The 16,128-nt window shown below is 49.7% G+C and overlaps 3 protein-coding genes across 13 annotated transcripts in view; 2 read left to right on the top strand and 1 right to left on the bottom strand.

Moving 5' to 3' along the window:
- The window catches only part of Atat1 (alpha tubulin acetyltransferase 1), a 13,422-nt gene extending 854 nt beyond the window's left edge, over nt 1-12,568 (top strand). Inside the window, exons 4-13 of one of the 7 annotated variants that reach the window (XM_031347306.1) lie at nt 150-210; nt 333-446; nt 635-736; nt 6,423-6,468; nt 6,582-6,650; nt 8,767-8,838; nt 9,039-9,282; nt 11,730-11,809; nt 11,896-11,938; nt 12,266-12,568. In XM_031347306.1, coding sequence (XP_031203166.1) covers nt 150-210; nt 333-446; nt 635-736; nt 6,423-6,468; nt 6,582-6,650; nt 8,767-8,838; nt 9,039-9,282; nt 11,730-11,809; nt 11,896-11,938; nt 12,266-12,440 — 1,006 coding nt within the window. In that variant the 3' untranslated portion in view covers nt 12,441-12,568. Of the gene's footprint in view, nt 1-149; nt 211-332; nt 447-634; nt 737-6,422; nt 6,469-6,581; nt 6,651-8,766; nt 8,839-9,038; nt 9,283-9,322; nt 9,325-9,814; nt 10,870-11,729; nt 11,810-11,846; nt 12,176-12,265 lie in introns of those variants that run through there. The other 6 variants (XM_031347307.1, XM_031347308.1, XM_031347312.1 and 3 more) reach the window with 6 other exon arrangements.
- Nucleotides 1-16,128, bottom strand: part of LOC116074627 (H-2 class I histocompatibility antigen, D-37 alpha chain-like) — a 714,163-nt gene that overhangs the window by 154,333 nt on the left and 543,702 nt on the right. The window lies entirely within an intron of this gene.
- The window catches only part of CUNH6orf136 (chromosome unknown C6orf136 homolog), a 5,734-nt gene continuing 2,345 nt past the window's right edge, over nt 12,740-16,128 (top strand). Inside the window, exons 1-4 of one of the 3 annotated variants that reach the window (XM_031347360.1) lie at nt 12,740-12,973; nt 14,456-14,857; nt 15,252-15,340; nt 15,500-15,700. In XM_031347360.1, coding sequence (XP_031203220.1) covers nt 12,902-12,973; nt 14,456-14,857; nt 15,252-15,340; nt 15,500-15,700 — 764 coding nt within the window. In that variant the 5' untranslated portion in view covers nt 12,740-12,901. Of the gene's footprint in view, nt 12,974-13,074; nt 13,212-13,232; nt 13,538-14,455; nt 14,858-15,251; nt 15,341-15,499; nt 15,701-16,128 lie in introns of those variants that run through there. The other 2 variants (XM_031347361.1, XM_031347358.1) reach the window with 2 other exon arrangements.

Raw genomic sequence — 16,128 nt, 5'->3', positions numbered from 1 at the left:
GCCTGCCTCTGCCTCCCAAGTGCTGGGATTCAAGGTGTGCGCCACCACTGCCTGGCGTGAATCAAACTCTTCTTAGTTGTCCACCTTTCTTCTACAGTCTCTCCCAGACAGTTGATCCTGCCTGGTTCATTATTTTCCCCATCCCACAGGGCAGGGAAAGGAGCCATTATTGGTTTCCTGAAAGTCGGATACAAGAAGCTCTTTGTACTGGTAAGTGTTACTGCAAACTAGACATTTGTAAGCATTGGTGCCAGAGAAGAAATGGGGGTGGGGGTGGGAGACAACCAAGATCCATGGCTCCTAATGAGTACGTGTTGTTCTTGACCTCATAGGATGACCGGGAGGCTCACAATGAGGTAGAACCGCTTTGCATTCTGGACTTTTACATCCACGAGTCAGTGCAACGGCATGGCCATGGGCGAGAACTTTTTCAGTACATGTTGCAGGTACCCCAAGAATCTTTACCAATTAGTCAGAATCTAAAAGGCTCTTCACCCCGAAGCTCCAAGAGGCCCTGCTTCGTGGCCATGTTTGGTCCCCTTTTCTCTGTATTCCCTTGGCAGGCTCTCAATATCCTGTTAGCATGCTCCTCCTACCACCTCCTCCTGCCCACAAGTTTTCTGTTTTCCTACAGAAAGAACGAGTGGAACCACACCAACTGGCCATTGACCGGCCATCCCCAAAGTTGCTCAAGTTCCTGAACAAGCACTACAACCTGGAGACCACTGTCCCCCAGGTTAGCGGCTCTGCACAGAGGCAGTGCCTCATCTCGCCAAGCATTCCTGTCAGATTGACTGGATCCCTTTGTGGCTCCAGGGATCAGAGCTAGGTTGTGGGGCATGCTTCGTGTGTACTCTGTCACGTCTCTGTCCCCTTCTTTTAAAAAAAAAAAATTTTATATTTATTCACTTACTGAGTGTATTCCTGTTCATGGGTGGAGGTGAAAGACACATGAGAATCAATTTGGTCCTATCAGATAGGTTCTGAGAGCTGAAGAAGGGGTCAGCAAGGTCTAACCCTGGAGACACCTGGCTAAGTCCTACCTTGGGTTGTTTTGATGTTGTTTTAGACTTACCTCACATGTGTGAATGCTTTGCTCACATGTATATACATGTACCACGTTCATGCCTGTGCACATAAGTTAGAAGGCGGTGTCAGAATATGGGAACTGGAGTTGCAGTACCATGTGGGTACTGAGGATTGGATCTTAGTCCTCAAGAGGAACCAAGCACGCTAAGCTTCTAAGCCATGTTTCCAGCCTCTATTTTATTTCAAATAAGGTCTCAATGGGTCACCCTAGCTGTGCTGGAACTCACCTTGTATACCAGGTTGGCCTTGAATACACAGAGATCCACCTACTTCTACCTCCAGAGTGCTAGGATTGAAAGGATGCACCAGCACCTCACCCTGTGTTGATTAATTTTTTTTATGAGGAGCACTCCTGTCCCTCTTTCTCCCCCTCCAACCCCTCTTGTGTCCCCCTCTCCCAAACTGTTGTCTTATATTATTGTTACATGTACATGTACACAGGTATATAGATAGGTACAGATGTATATATAAAACCTACTGAATCCCCTTAGCTTTGTTAATATGCATCTGTCTCCAGGGCTCCACTGCGGTGTTTGTTGTTGTTGTTGTTTTGGTTTGGTTTTGGGGTTTTGGTGGGTTTTTGTTTTGTTTTTTTAAGATTTATTTTATATATGAATACTCTATCTGCATGTACACCTGCATGCCAGAAGAGGGCATCAGATCACATCATTATAGATAGCTAATGAGCCATCATGTGGTTGCTGGGAACTGAACTCGAGACCTCTGGAAGAGCAGTGTTCTTAACCACTGAGCCATCCAGCCCTCATTGTGGGTTTTGGAAACCGGATCTCACTATATATCTCAGGCTAGCCTTGAACTCATAGTGACACTCCATCTTCACCTCCTGAGTAATGGGGTCACAGGTATGCCTCGATACCCAGATGTTCTGTGTTTGAAAGATGCTAAGCTGGGCGGTGGCGGTGCACGCCTTTAATCCCAGCACTTGGGAGGCAGAGGCAGGTGGATTTCTGAGTTTGAGGCCAGCCTGGTCTATAGAGTGAGTTCCAGGACAGCCAGGGCTACACAGAGAAACCCTGTCTCGAAAAACCAAAAAAAAAGATGCTTGCTATATACATACCAAATCCCACTCTCCTCAAACAGATGATCCCCCTGCCTTAGCCTCCCATGAACTAGGATTAAGTCGTGATGTCCGCTGTGATTTATTTTTTGCGACTAAATCTTTTTTCTCCTTACCCATCGCATATCCTAGATGCGTTCATCCTGCCTTTTGGGGGCCTTGGTTTGCTTGTTCGCTTCTTGAGGCACAGTCTCACTCTGTAGCTCTGGCTGTCCTGAAGCTCACTATGTCGGATCAGCTGGCTTCAGCCTCTCAGGAGATCCGCCTGCCTTTGTTCTGAGTGCTGGGACTAAAGGCGAGCACTGCAGCTTTGTTATTGTTTTGAGACTTTCATTGTGCAGTGCTTTCTGGCCTCAAACACAGAGATCCACCCACCTCTGCACCACAGACAATCTTGGGGTGGGGGATTGGGGGTCGTTTGTTTGTCTTTAGAGAGGCTCTCATTCTGCAGCCCAGCTGACCTGAAACTCCTGGTGTAGCCTGGGAAAGCTTCACACTCAGAGCCACCCAACTGCCCCACACTCCTGACTAGGAGAATTGTCATGCCTAACCATTATTTTTATTTCTTTTTACAAATTATTCATTCTTTGTTTATACATATATGAGCTTGCCCGCATGAGTTTGTGTGTATAGTGGGTAGGTACCATTGAGTCTAGAAAGTATTTAAGGCTCTTCATCTCTGAGCCACTTCATAGCCTTTTAACCTCTGTGAAAGATTTCATGTTTTTGGTGGTGGTGGTTGTTTTGAGACAGGGTCTCTCTGTGCAGCAGCTTTGACTGTCCTGGAGCTAGCTTTGTAGATCATGTTGACCTTGAACCACAGAGGTCACCCTGCCTCTACCTCCAGAGTTCATCACCACACCTGGACATGGTTGTCCAAGTCATTTCCACCCTGTTCTCCCATAGGTCCATTACTCATTAGTCATCATGTATGGAAGATCCAGAATAATAGACATTCCAGGCCTCAGGGAGCCTGGTTTATTATGGGTCAGTGATTCTGTGAGTTTAGACATGCATTCAACAACTGTTTGTTGTGTATATGACTCTGTTGTGGACACTAGGAATACTTTACACAACCAAACAAAAGAATATGCTTTCTGTTTTTTTAAAATTTTTTTTAAGATTTATTATTATATCTAAGTATACTGTAGCTGTCTTCAGACGCACCAGAAGAGGATGTCAAATCCCATTACAGATGGTTGTGAGCCACCATGTGGTTGCTGGGATTTGAACTCAGGACCTTCAGAAGAGTAGTCAGTGCTCTTAACCGCTGAGCCATCTCTCTAGCCCCAAGATTCTGCTTTCTAAATGTGGAACCAGACAAACAGCGTATTCTAGGACCAGGGAAGGGTGCTACATGCCTTTGATCCCAGCACTGGGAAGGCAGATCTCTGTGAGTTCATGGCCAGCCTGGTCTAAATATGGTGTTCTGGGACTTCCAGAACTCCCTGGAGAGGCCCTGTCTCAAAAAAAAAAAAAAAAAAAGTATTCTTTACTGTGGTTAAGGGTTAAGTGTTCTGAGAAAATGAAATTAGTGCTGGTGGGGGAGGCGCTTACAGGTGCAAGTCAGATATTAGCGGGGAACTCTCAGCTGAGATAGTTCATTTGTGCAAGAGCATGAAGGAAGTATGTGGAGGCACGGTGTCCCGGAGAGGAGTGATGGCTTGTATAAAAGGCTATGCAGTGAGAATATGCCCACACAGTGTGACCAAAGGAAAGTAGTAGGTGAGAGCTGAGGCAAAAGGAAGGGAGCATGCAGGTAGGGCCACGCAGGTCACTTGTCTCCTTCGCTTTGCTTGCTGTGACAAAAAAAAAAAAAACAAGCCGTAGAGGGAGCCAGGGTGGATAGGAAAGCAGAAATTCCTGATGAAAGGGAGTCAGGGCTAGACCTGGGGGCAACAGTAGAGGTAGGAAGGGGTGGCATCTAAGGGTAAAACAAACATGACTTCCTTATGGACTCGATGTGGGAAAAATAGAGTTACGAGTGGACCCAAATCAATAGGAAGGATGACGTTGCATGATGTAGGTAGATTGGCTTTGGGGAAAACATTAGGAGTCATCTTTTTTTTTTTTTTTTTTTTAGATTTATTTATTTGTTTTATATATATATGAGTACACTGTAGCTGTACAGGTGGTTGTGATCCACCATGGGGTTGCTGGGATTTGAACTAAGGACCTTTGGAAGAGCAGTCAGTGCTCTTAACTGCTGAGGTATCTCTCCAGCCCCAGGAATCTTGTTTTGAGCGGCTTGGAACTTACTGTGTATTCCAGGCTATCTTTGAACTCACAGAAATCCTTGTACCTCAGCCTCTTTAATCCTAAGGTTACAGGAATGAGTTACTATGGCCAGTGTAGGAGTTGATTTTTAAGGTAGTCAGGAATTGAGACTAGCCTGGGTTACCTGAAATGCTGAGTCAGTTAAAAAAAAAAAAGTAGGGGAGGGTGGAATGCAATATTAATCTCAGCACTCCTGAAGCTGAGGCAGGTAAGATGTCTGTGAGTTCAAGGTCAGCCCAGTCTACAAAATGAGTCCAGAAAAGGAGATAGAGTGAGACTTTGTCTCAAATAAAAGCAGTAGATATCCTGTGAGCTCTGTTTAAGATGTGTATGTATGTATGTATGTATGTATGTATGTATGTATGCGTACCTGCATATATGTATGTATGTGCACTATGTGCATGCAGTGTCTGCAGAGGTGGGAAGAGGGCAGCAGATCCCCTAGAATGAAGACAGTTGTGAGCAGCCATGTGGATGCTGGGAGCAGAGGCGACCCAGAAGCACAGTATCTCCCTAGCCCCTTGATTTACTCTGCATCTCTGTTTATGGATGTTCAGTTTTTCCAAGCACCACTTGTAGAAGGAACATTTGTTCATTCCGCATTGAATGATCATGGCACCTTTGTTAAATCAGTTGGCCAAGGACACATGAGTTTATCTCTGCACCTTTGATTCTGTCCTGTTGACTGACATCTGTCTTTTGCCATTTGCACAGCACGCTGTGTGTATTTGTGTGTTTGTTAGCACTTGGATCCTTCCACCAAACTGCTTTGATTTCCATGGTTTAGTGGTGAGTTCTGAAACCAGGAAACTTTAGACTTCAGTTCTATGCTCTTGACTGGCTGTTTGGTTTGCTTGTGTGAGACAGTATTGCTGTATAGCACTGGCTGACCTGGAAACTATGTGTAGGCCAGCAGGCCCTCAGCATGAGTCACCACAGGCTGTCTTTATAGGTTTTTTGTTTTTTTGTTTTTCAAGACAGGGTTTCTCTGAGCCCTAGCTGTCGTGGAACTCACTCTATAGACCAGGCTAGCCTCAAACTCAGAAATCCGCCTTCCTCTGCCTCCCAAGTGCTGGGATGAAAGGCGTGTGCCACCACTGCCCAGCTTGTCTTTATAGTTTTTATGACTCCATGTGAACTTTAAGACCAGCTTGTTAGGGTCAGGGGTTTTGCGTGTTCTGTCCCCGAGAACAGTCTGGCTTTTGTTCTTTCCGTTGTGAGCTTTGTTTCTTTTTCTCTATACATATTGTAAAGAGGTAGTGTGGTACATGCCTTTAGTCTTAGCACTTGGAGGCAGAGGCAGGCAGATCTCTGTTGTAAGTTCAAGGCCAGCCAGTCTACAGGCAGAGCTATACAGAGAAACCCACTCTCAAAAACAAACATATATACACATATAAATGTATACACACGTGTGTGTGTGTGTGTGTGTGTGTGTGTGTGACCACCATCTGGCTAGATTTATTTTATCTTATGTGTATAAATATTTTGCCTGCGTGAATATATATGCACTACAGGTATGCTTGGGCATCCATGAATGTCAGAAAAGGCTGTTGGGTCGCCTGGGATTGGAGTCACAGATGGTCGGTCATGAGCCACCTTGTGGGTATTTGAAGTTAAACCATAGTCTTCTGCAAGAGCAGCAAGGGTTCTTAACCACTGAACCATCTCTCCAGTCCTTTGTCTTGATTGTGGGGCAGGGTCTCATGTGGCCCAGCTGGCCGAGGGCTCTCTGTGTAGCTGGGGATGACCTTGGCCCAGCTGGTCCTACCTTTCCCCTCCTGGTGTTAGGATTTCAGGCATACGTCACTGCCCAGTGTGTGTGGTGCTGAGGCTTGAACCCAGCGCTTCAAGCATGGTTGACAGGCCTTCTACTAGCTGAACCACACCGAATCCTACCCCTATGGGCTTTTTGGCACAGGTTCTGTACCCACTGTGTGATAAAGACTCGACAGTGTGCTTTGCTTGCTTCATCTTCCAGGTGAACAACTTTGTGATCTTTGAAGGCTTCTTCGCCCATCAACACCGTAAGTTTCCTTACCTTGTGTCAGCCCAGTAGTTGAGGAAAGGGAAAGGAAAGAGGTGGGCTCTTGGTTCCACGGGCCCCCACTGAGGGCCCCCACCTCTTCCTTCCTCACAGGGCCCCCCACTCCCTCTCTGAGGGCAACTCGACACTCTCGTGCTGCTGTGGCCGATGCCATACCCGCTGGTAAAGCCTGCAAGGACTGGGTGGAATTAAAGGGCAGTGAGGCCTAGTTCCTCAGGAGGTTCCGGGTAGACAGTGCTATCTGCTGGCAGTTCAGAACACCCAAAAGCCACCCATCCCCCCAGCAGCACTGTTTGCCCTGGCCCTGCTGGGAATATTTCATCCATGGGAAGAAATCAGATCCTGCTAATGCTCAAGCTCAGGCACTAACTCCAAAGCACACCCACCCACCCGTTCTCTGCAATGGTTCTTAGAAGCAAGCCCCCCCCCCCCCCCCCCCCCCAGTTTGGCTGGCCACTGCTGTCAGCAGAGCCTCAAAACGGGCCTCAGTCAAATTGCTGTAAATGCCTCAGGCTCTGTCAGCCAGGGAAGGGCAGGCAGGTGAGCCCAGTGGTCCTTTCATTTCTGTTCATGGGACAGTGATATGAATAGTCAAGTCTCTATACATGTTTTAAAAGAGAATGCTCAAAATGTATAACACTTTTAGCTGGTGCGGTGACACATGCCGTTGATTCCAGCACTCAGGAAACCAAGGTAGGTGGAGCTCTGTGAGTTCGAAGCCAGCCTAGTCTGCACAGCCAGCATTACGCCAGCCAAGGCTACATACGAGATCTTGCCTTAAAAGAATTTTTTTTTTTTCCAGAATAATCAAACCTATTTTGATTTAACTCACAGGCTGGCCGGGTATGGTATCCAGCACTTGAGACAGGGGACTCCCTGAGTTTGAGGCCAGCCTGGTCTACAGAGTGAGTTCTAATATTTAAAAACCACAAAGAAAAAAGAAAAGAAAGGAAAAGAAAAGAAGACCTCACAGGCTGCCAGCTGCCTTCCGCCTTGCCTCCCCAGTACATCCTCAGAGAGTGGCCTAGCCTTTAGCTGTGTGGTGCTGGCTGGTACAGAACGGTTAGCCTTGTGGCTGGTTACCTTCCCGCTGGCCAAGAAAAGTAGTAACAGTTGCTCCTCCTCAGCATCAGCCTAGGCTGCCAGAGGCCCACCATGTCCGTGCCCCATGATGATCATGCCAGCATCTGGGATGGATGGTGACGCTAAGACGCAGGGAGGAAACTCACCCTGGCTGTACAGTAGCTCCCATTGCTGAAGCCCTTTTGTAGATTCACACTTTTTTTTTTTCTCTTCCTTTTGGGGAGGAAGGAGTTGAGACAGGATCTCGGTTGCTCTGACTGTCTTAGAACTTGGTATGTACACCAGGGTGCCTTGAACTTAGAGGTCAGCCTGCCTCTTCCTCTCAAGTGCTGGGATTAAAGGTCTATGTCACTATGCCTGGCTCCTTGTTCCTTTTTTGTTTTGTTTTGTTTTGTTTTTTGTTTTTTGAGACAGGGTTTCTCTGTATAGCCCTGGGTGTCCTGGAACTCACTCTGTAGACCAGGCTAACCTTGAACTCAGAAATCTGCCTGTCTCTGCCTCCCAAGTGCTGGGATTAAAGGTGTGTACCACCACTGCCTGGCCTGGCTCCTTGTTCTTTTGAGACAAGGTCTCACTATGTAACTCTGTCCCTCGAACTCCCTATGTTGATCAGGCCTGCTCCTACCCTTCCAGTATAGAGACTAAAGGCATGTGCCACCACTTTGAACTTCCTCATTTCTATTACTATCTCAAAACCTAATTAAAACTCAGAATTTCCCTATCTTTTTGTACAGGAAGGAAAGGTTCTGCAACTCCTCTCCTCTCCCCTAAACAATCCCCAATTAACCAAGGGCTTTGTCCATCTCATCTAGAGGGACCCAGGGTCCTCACTGGCCCAGCTGGGACTATTCCACTGCCCCAGAACCCCAGGGGGGCCTGACAACACCCATGGACAGTAAGAGCTCGCCTCCCCTGGCCATCCTTTCCTGCATCTCCCAGGCCCTGGTCTCCCCTGGATCTTTCTCCTGAAATTCTGTGTTTGGCCTACTCCTTCTGGCTCTCCCCAAAAGTGCTCCAACATTTCCCCCAAACTCCCCTTGGTGTGCTGGCTTTGCCACAGCACGGCTTCTGTACTGGCATTCCCAGGAGGAGCTGTGGTGTCAGGGAGCGAAAGCTTGGGATTGTGGGAAAATGGCAGGGAGGAGGGATGGATAGTTCATCTCCTAAAACTTCCTTGTGTCCCCACTACCACCAGCTCCAGCACGGAAGCTGCCACCAAAAAGAGCAGAGGGAGACATTAAGCCATACTCCTCCAGTGACAGAGAATGTAAGGGACTTGAGGAGGGTGGCTGGGGGCAGGGTGGTCAGGGGAGGGTAGCTGGGCATAAGGACCCAGGGAGAGTGGTTAAGGGAAGGTAGTAATCCAGGGACAATAATGAAAGGCTACAGTTGCTTTCTGCCTAACCTTTATTTTTGTGACTCTTTTCCCTTTCTTCTCTCTCTTATTCTCTTGGTTCCGCTTCCCAGTCCTGAAGGTGGCTGTGGAGCCTCCTTGGCCCCTGAACAGGGCCCCTCGGCGTGCCACACCTCCAGCCCACCCACCTCCACGTTCTAGCAGCCTGGGCAACTCGCCGGATCGGGGTCCCCTTCGGCCCTTTGTGCCAGAGCAGGAGCTGCTTCGCTCCCTGCGTCTCTGTCCCCCACATCCCACTGCACGCCTTCTGCTGGCCACTGACCCTGGAGGCAGCCCAGCCCAGCGCAGACGCACCAGGTAATAAGGCCTGCAAGTTTGGGAGCCTCTGGACCCGGAGAAGTTAGCAGTGGTAAAGAATAAGGCGATTCCCCGACAAACGTTAAACAATGAAATCTCTACCAAAACATACAATTCTGCAGCACTGGTCTGGAAGGATTGAAGGGGCAGGGGTGGGGGCGGAGGTAATTTATACGGGCCATGGACCAGAGCTGGGGTGGGGGCGAGGGTGCTTTATATGGGCCATGGACCAGAGTTCTATTTTGAGGGTGATTGCTAGAGTAGGAAGACTTAGAGATCCACTGGTCGGTCCTTGAGTCTTTCAGGACTCGGGGAATCTTGGTTAACATTTGCTGGGGATAGGCTTGTGTCTCGAAGATTGGGAGCCAGTGGGTTCTAAGGCCACGGCATGTATGCCAAGAGCCCTTCCAGGTAGGCAGGGAGTGGGTGTCTCCTTTATTTCTCTTTTCACTTCCTCTTCACCTCTGACTGCTCTGTTTTTTTTCTCTCCCCTACCTTCCCTCTCCCCTTCTCCTGTCCATAACATCTACAGCTCCCTTCCCCGATCTGATGAGAGTCGATACTGACAGGAAACCTGGGAGGGCAGATACACTCCGTCCTACAACTTGCAACCCACGCTTCCATCAAGATTTTTTCTTCCTCTTTCTTGAACAACTGGGTTGCCAGGGTTCTAAATAGCCTAATACTTTGTAGCTTTTCTTACTACGGAAGACTCCCCTGTACTCCAACCTGCTATGAATACTCACCCACAGATCACCCACAGACAGGCTGTTCTGTTCCAGATCTCTTGGGCTAAACGACTCCTACTGACTCCCTAGAGAAGCACACTCTGCTTATGGTCAGACCCCAGACCACCAGAGGGTCCAAGGGCCTCCTCTGCCGATGGACCTTTATGGAGTGTCTTGCCAATGGATTAATTCCCTCCACAGTGCCCACTAGTAGCTCTAATCCTGCATTCTCCTGCCAAACAAACCTGCCCTTTTAGTCTGATAACTCCAGCCCCTGAGCAAGCTCTGCTTCAGAGCAGTTCATGCTGGTAGGACCAGGGTTCGGCTTCTCAACACCGTCCTCCCAATATTGCCAAACTCTTACTTTCCAAGTGTTATTGTAGATCTGTCAGACTAATGTTTCTCTGGGGGGGGGTCTCTGCAGGAGACACACAGACTCCACCACTTTCTTCAGATAAGCTGAGTCTGTCTCTTGGCAGTAGATCCCAGCAAACACTCCAGGACCATTTAGCTGTGTCTCTGATAAGCCTGGTCCATTAGATCCTGCAATCCCCCATCCTCCCTGCCTCCCTAGTAAATACACTTGTGAGATTGTCTTGAGATGAGATGGGGTCACCCTTGTGCTGCCCCGCCTTCTTTTTCCTTCATAGCAAGAGCCTCCTCCCCTGCATCCATGCCCAGGGTGTAGAAGGACCCTCTTCCCCCCTCCCTAATCCTCCCGTTAGATCAGGTGCCTCACTTTGTCCCCTGAAGTCCTTGGGAGCAGGCCCTCCCTCCTCCCTTACTCCTTCCTGATTTCTTTTCCCTCTCAATGTCGTCTCAATAAAGTGTGGGTTCTTCTGTGTTTTCTAAATTGACATTTTCAGCGAAAAACATCTTAAGGTTTCAGCTTTGTTTGTGCTTCACGCTCTTCCTGGGGTCTCAGTATTCTCTCTCCCTCTTAATCTTAAGCTCTGAGGTCTGAGGTCTGCAGCAGAGCTCAAAGCCCCAGACCCCTTCTGAGTCTCATCAGCCTTTCCCCATACTTACTGCTGGTTCTATTGTAGGGTTGCAGTAATTCTCTGTAGACCTCTCCACTCACTAACTCTGGAGCCTTAGGTCCCCTACCCCCAGTAACATCTATTTCCTTCCCTGGCCAGCCTTGATAAGCTGTGGATTTGCTGGGAGCTTGGGCTCACTAGCCTCAGGACTGGTTCTGGATCCCTCTCCTACTCTTTGACCTCCTCATGTGTGCACCACAAACCCCACAGTGCTCTCTCAAGACAAGTCCTGCCTGCCATCAAGAATCCTCACAGGGTATTGGGCATGGTGGCACAAGTCTTTAATCCCAGCACTTGGGAGGCAGAGGCAGGCAGATTTCTGAGTTCGAGGCCAGCCTGGTCTACAGAGTGAGTTCCAGGACAGCCAGGGCTACACAGAGAAACCCTGTCTCAAAAAGCCAAAAAAAAAAAAAAAATTAAGTGTTTTTATGACATAATTGGATCATATCACACACCAGCCCAATTAGAGTACAGCAACAGAACAGGATGGTCTAGAAAAATCTTGAAGTATAAAATAAGCCCTCCCCTGCCTTTGCTGGGAGAAATCCCACACAAGAGCCCTTGGGATGGTAGCTGCCCTTCGCCTTTGTTCCCACGCTATTCCTCCCTTCTCCTCTGCCCCCTCCATACCACCTTTCATCCTGAGCCTCTTCCCCTTCATCTCCCATTTCTTCTACAGGGGGACTCCCTGGGGGCTGGTAGCCCAAAGCTGCCGCTACAGCCGCCATGGGGGATTCAATACCTCATTCCTGGGTACAGGTAAGTAGCCACTTTTTCTTATTCTCCAATCAAATAGGTCACACACACACTACTACAGTCTCCCTAGATGCCTGGTATTTCCACAGGCAACCAAGAACGGAAGCAGGGGGAACAGGAGGCAGAGGATAGGTGAGGTCTACACCTCCCCCCTTTTAACAGCTGCCAGCACCTTCTGACACTGCCTAACATTACTCTCAGACGCTTCCTCCTCCGTCTGTGTGAACTGGATACCAGTTTTTCCCACCCATCTTTCTACCTAACATCGTATACGCTTCTTCCTTGTGGGTTGAATTCTGGTGCTTCCCTCTGCCATGCTCTGAGTACTGAAGTTTGGACACAGCCTTATAACCCAGCAGGTGTTCTGTACATTAATCCTGGCACCCCGAACCTTGAAGACTCTCTCACTGTAATTCCCGTTAGCAGCTCTAACACACGCTTCATCTCCCTGCCCACCAGGTCGGCCAGTGAGAATCAGGTCTTGTTACTGGATGGGTCTGGGGAGGAACCTACGCATACAGTTGCTCCAAGGGCCCAGGCTCCACCGCCCCAGTCCTGGACGGTGGGTGGGGACATAATGAACGCCAGGGTCATTCGAAACCTGCAGGAACGCCGCAGCACCAGGCCTTGGTAACCATAGCCAAAGCTTGGCCCTCATTCTGGATGCATTCATTCATTCATTCAACAGGATTGTCAGCTTCAGATCCTTTGTATCTTATTTTTCACCAGAGCAATAAAAAGTATTTATTTGTTATCACTATAGCTACTGACAAAAAGTGACTTGTCTTTATTTAAATTCACATGCCCCTCATTCTCATTAAAGCACCTTTAGTCCTACCTTCCCTCATTTTGCTAGGCCTGACAAGAGGCTGCGCAGGCGCCCTGAGAGCGCCCCGGCCCGCTGTGCGCAGGCGCACTCCCGCGTAGCGGCGCCCGGGCCGCTGCGGGCCCGCTGTGCGCAGGCGCGCAGTGTCTCCGTTTTCCTCCCTCAGCCCCGGCCCCCTCCCTCCCTTCCCCTTCACGAAGCCGGCTCCGGGGCGCGCTGCCCGGCGAGGAGACCGGACGCGGGAGGCGCCCTCTCACTCCCGGAACACCATGTACCGTCCGAGCCCGGGGGCCGCCCGGCGCCTCGGGCCCTGCCTCCGCTCCTACCAGGCGCGACCCCAGGTGAGGCGGCGGGCGGCGAGGGGCGGGCGGAGACCCTCCGCAGAGCCGGGCGAGGGGCGGGGCGCCGGGCCGCGCAGGCGCAGAGGCCCCCGCAGCCCCTTCCCACCCGTGCGCGGCACGCGTGAGGGGCGCGGGGCTCGCTAAGGCCGGCGGTCCCCGGTGAGGGGTGGGGAGCGGCGTCCCGGGTGAGGCGCGGCTCCGCGCCCCGATCCCTGCCGTCTGTTACCTGTGCCTGGAGGTGACTTGAAGGGCAGGGCAGGGCACAGAGGCCGGAACTGCGGGCCCGCGGAGCACCTGCAGAACGGTCCTGCCCGCTAGGCCGGCCGCTGCACCGGGTCGGGCTCCGGGGTACGGCGGGCGCACGGCCACGCCCCCGGCGGGGAAGGCTCCTGGAGGGCTCGGCCGGGCCCGGTGGTGGTACCCCTGCCCCCTGCCCCCGGGGTTCCTGGACGCCAAGGGACTTGGAGTCGGGCTTGACCTCGGATGACCTGCCATCCTTGGAGTAGCGGCATTAGTGACCGAGAAGCTCCACCCTTCAGCAGTCGGCCCGATTGTCATTTAATGGTGATCATCATCCTGCGTATGGCCCTCTCCAGTGGAAACTGAGGTGCAGGCAAAGTGTGCCAGAGGTTCCAATAGAGTCAACTCAAAATTACTCATACCTTCACCTGGATGTTCTTTGCCCTGCACAACTCTGTTTCAGAGTCACGGACACATGTTATATAGAGAGCACATCATTTCCCCCATGGAGCAATAAATAAATTCGTTCATAAATGACATTCTTAGAATTCTTGGTATCAGATGCAAAACTGTCCCAGGATGATGATGGGATCATAAATGTAAAAGCCCTCTTTCTAAAGTTGGGAAGATGGTAATGGTGCTGTTGTCCTCTGGCACTCTTTCCTCGTGTCTTCATCGAGATGAGTCCATCTCCCTTTCCTCTGCGGGTAGGAGCAGGTAGGAGTTGAAGCTTAACCGCCCAGCTGGGATGAAGGAGCCTTAGCTGATTTTTTTGGTTTGTTTTTTGTTTTTAAGAATTATTTATTTATTTATTTATTTATTTATATGAGTACACACTATAACTGTAAAGATAGTTGTGAGCCTTCATCTGATTGTTGGGAATTGATTTTTAGGACCTCTGCTCTCTCCGGTCAACCCGGCTCGCTCTTGTAGACCCCGATTGCTCAGGCCCAAAGATTTATTTATTATTATACATAAGTACACTGTAGCTGACTTCAGACACACCAGAAAAGGGTGTCAGATCTCATTACGGGTGGTTGTGAGCCACCATGTGGTTGCTGGGTTTTGAACTCAGGACCTTTGGAGGAGCAGTAGGTGCTTTTACCCCAGTCCCCCGTTTGTTTTTGTTTTTACAACTAGGTCTGTGTAGCCCTGGCTGGACTGGAACCCATGGGCAGCCCTGCACCACCATGCTTAGACATCTGATTTTTTTTTCTTTCTTTCTGTTCTCTTTTTCCCTAGGACCAGCTCTCTCCTCGGCCTCTACAATTCCCACCCCTTTGGCCCCACTCCACTCCACCGACTTCTCCATCTTTTCCTCTTCACTGGTCACTACCACCCCCACATCCAACTACCCACCCTCTTCCTCAGGCTCTTCCACCACCACCCTCTCAGGTCCAGGCTCTCAACTCATTGAAGTTGGTTCTTCCTCTGAGAAAGAGGGAGGAGGGCCCAGGACCAGAGTTACACAGTGGTTGCCTGGATGGGCTTAGGAGCCTTTTTGAGGGACCTCCTTGCCCCTATCCTGGGGCTGTGATGCCTTTCCAAGCCCCTGGACCTTCCCATCCTTCCCCCACCACTCCATCAGGAGATCAGAGTATGGAGGAACACCTGGCTGCCATGCATGAGAGACTAAGACAAGAGGTAAGCAGCTCGTGTGTAGCAGGAAAGTATGGAGACTAGTCAGTTAACTTGTCTTGGTCACAAGGCATATGAGGCATATGTCTTGGTCCATGAGGCAGGCATAGAACTGTGCCGTGAATTACCTTCCTGGAAAAAGGGTGTCCCTATTTGAGTCAAGGACGGTTAAATTGAAAATGGCGTTTCACTTGGGGCGGGGTCGTGGGGAGGATGAGTGGAAGTTAGAAGACCTTAAAGATAGATTTCTGAGGAGCCAAACTGGTGGCACTCAGGAGGTTGAGGGAGGAGGATTTCAAGCTCAAGGCTACGCAGCCTGTCTCAAAAGTAAATAAGTCACAGTATCCTCAAACCAGATCTCTTCTTTCCCACTGAGTTGATGCCATCTTCTTCCACCTAGCTTCCCACCCTCTTCCTTCGCTCCCACGACTACACTATATACTCAATGGATGTGGAATTCATCAATGAGATCCTGAACATTCGTACCAAGTGAGAGTTGGGACGAGGGAGGGAGAAGAGGACCCATGCTAAGTAAATACTTGGGCCTTGTCCCAGAGAAGGCTCTAGCTGCTTCCTGACACCATTCCGCCACACCTTGGCAGAAGTGGTTTTGCAGTCCTGACATTCCTGTCCCTTTGATTCTCACAGGGGCCGTACATTTTACGTTATGTCCCTGACCCTTTGCCGCTTCCTGGCTTGGAACTATTTTGCACAGTTTCACTTGGAGATCTTACAGCTGACCCGCCACCCTGAGAACTGGACCCTCCAAGCCCGCTGGCGTCTAATAGGTCTGCCCATACATATGCTCTTCCTGCGTTTCTACAGGCGTGATAAAGAGGATCTTTACCGGTAAGAGGGAAAGGGGCCGGAACTACAGTGGCCTCCCTCACACTGCTTGTCTCCCAGCTCCTTAACTTACCCTGATTTGGCTGTACACTTCCTGAGGGTACAGTTTTTTAGTTTATCTTTTTAATTTTTTTTTAAATGTGTTTGTGTGCATGTGATAGTGCACATAAGAGTAAATAGAGATTCAGTAAGTAATTAGAGTAAGTAGGGATTCAGAAGATAGCTTGTGAGAATGGGTTCTCTCTTCTACCATGCACATCCTGGGGATTGAACCCAGGTCCTCAGGCTTGCCTGCAAGTACCTATACACCTGTAGCCAGCTTTTCATAAAATTAATGGATTTTTGTGTCTGTTAAGAAATCAGGGGGGCTGGTGAGATGGCTCAGTGGTTAAGAGCACCAACTGTTCTTCCAGAGGTTATGAGTTCAAATC

The sequence above is a fragment of the Mastomys coucha genome, unplaced genomic scaffold (genome assembly GCF_008632895.1).
Source record: "Mastomys coucha isolate ucsf_1 unplaced genomic scaffold, UCSF_Mcou_1 pScaffold3, whole genome shotgun sequence".
Lineage (NCBI taxonomy): Eukaryota > Metazoa > Chordata > Mammalia > Rodentia > Muridae > Mastomys > Mastomys coucha.
This window is presented reverse-complemented; position numbering and strand designations above follow the sequence as displayed.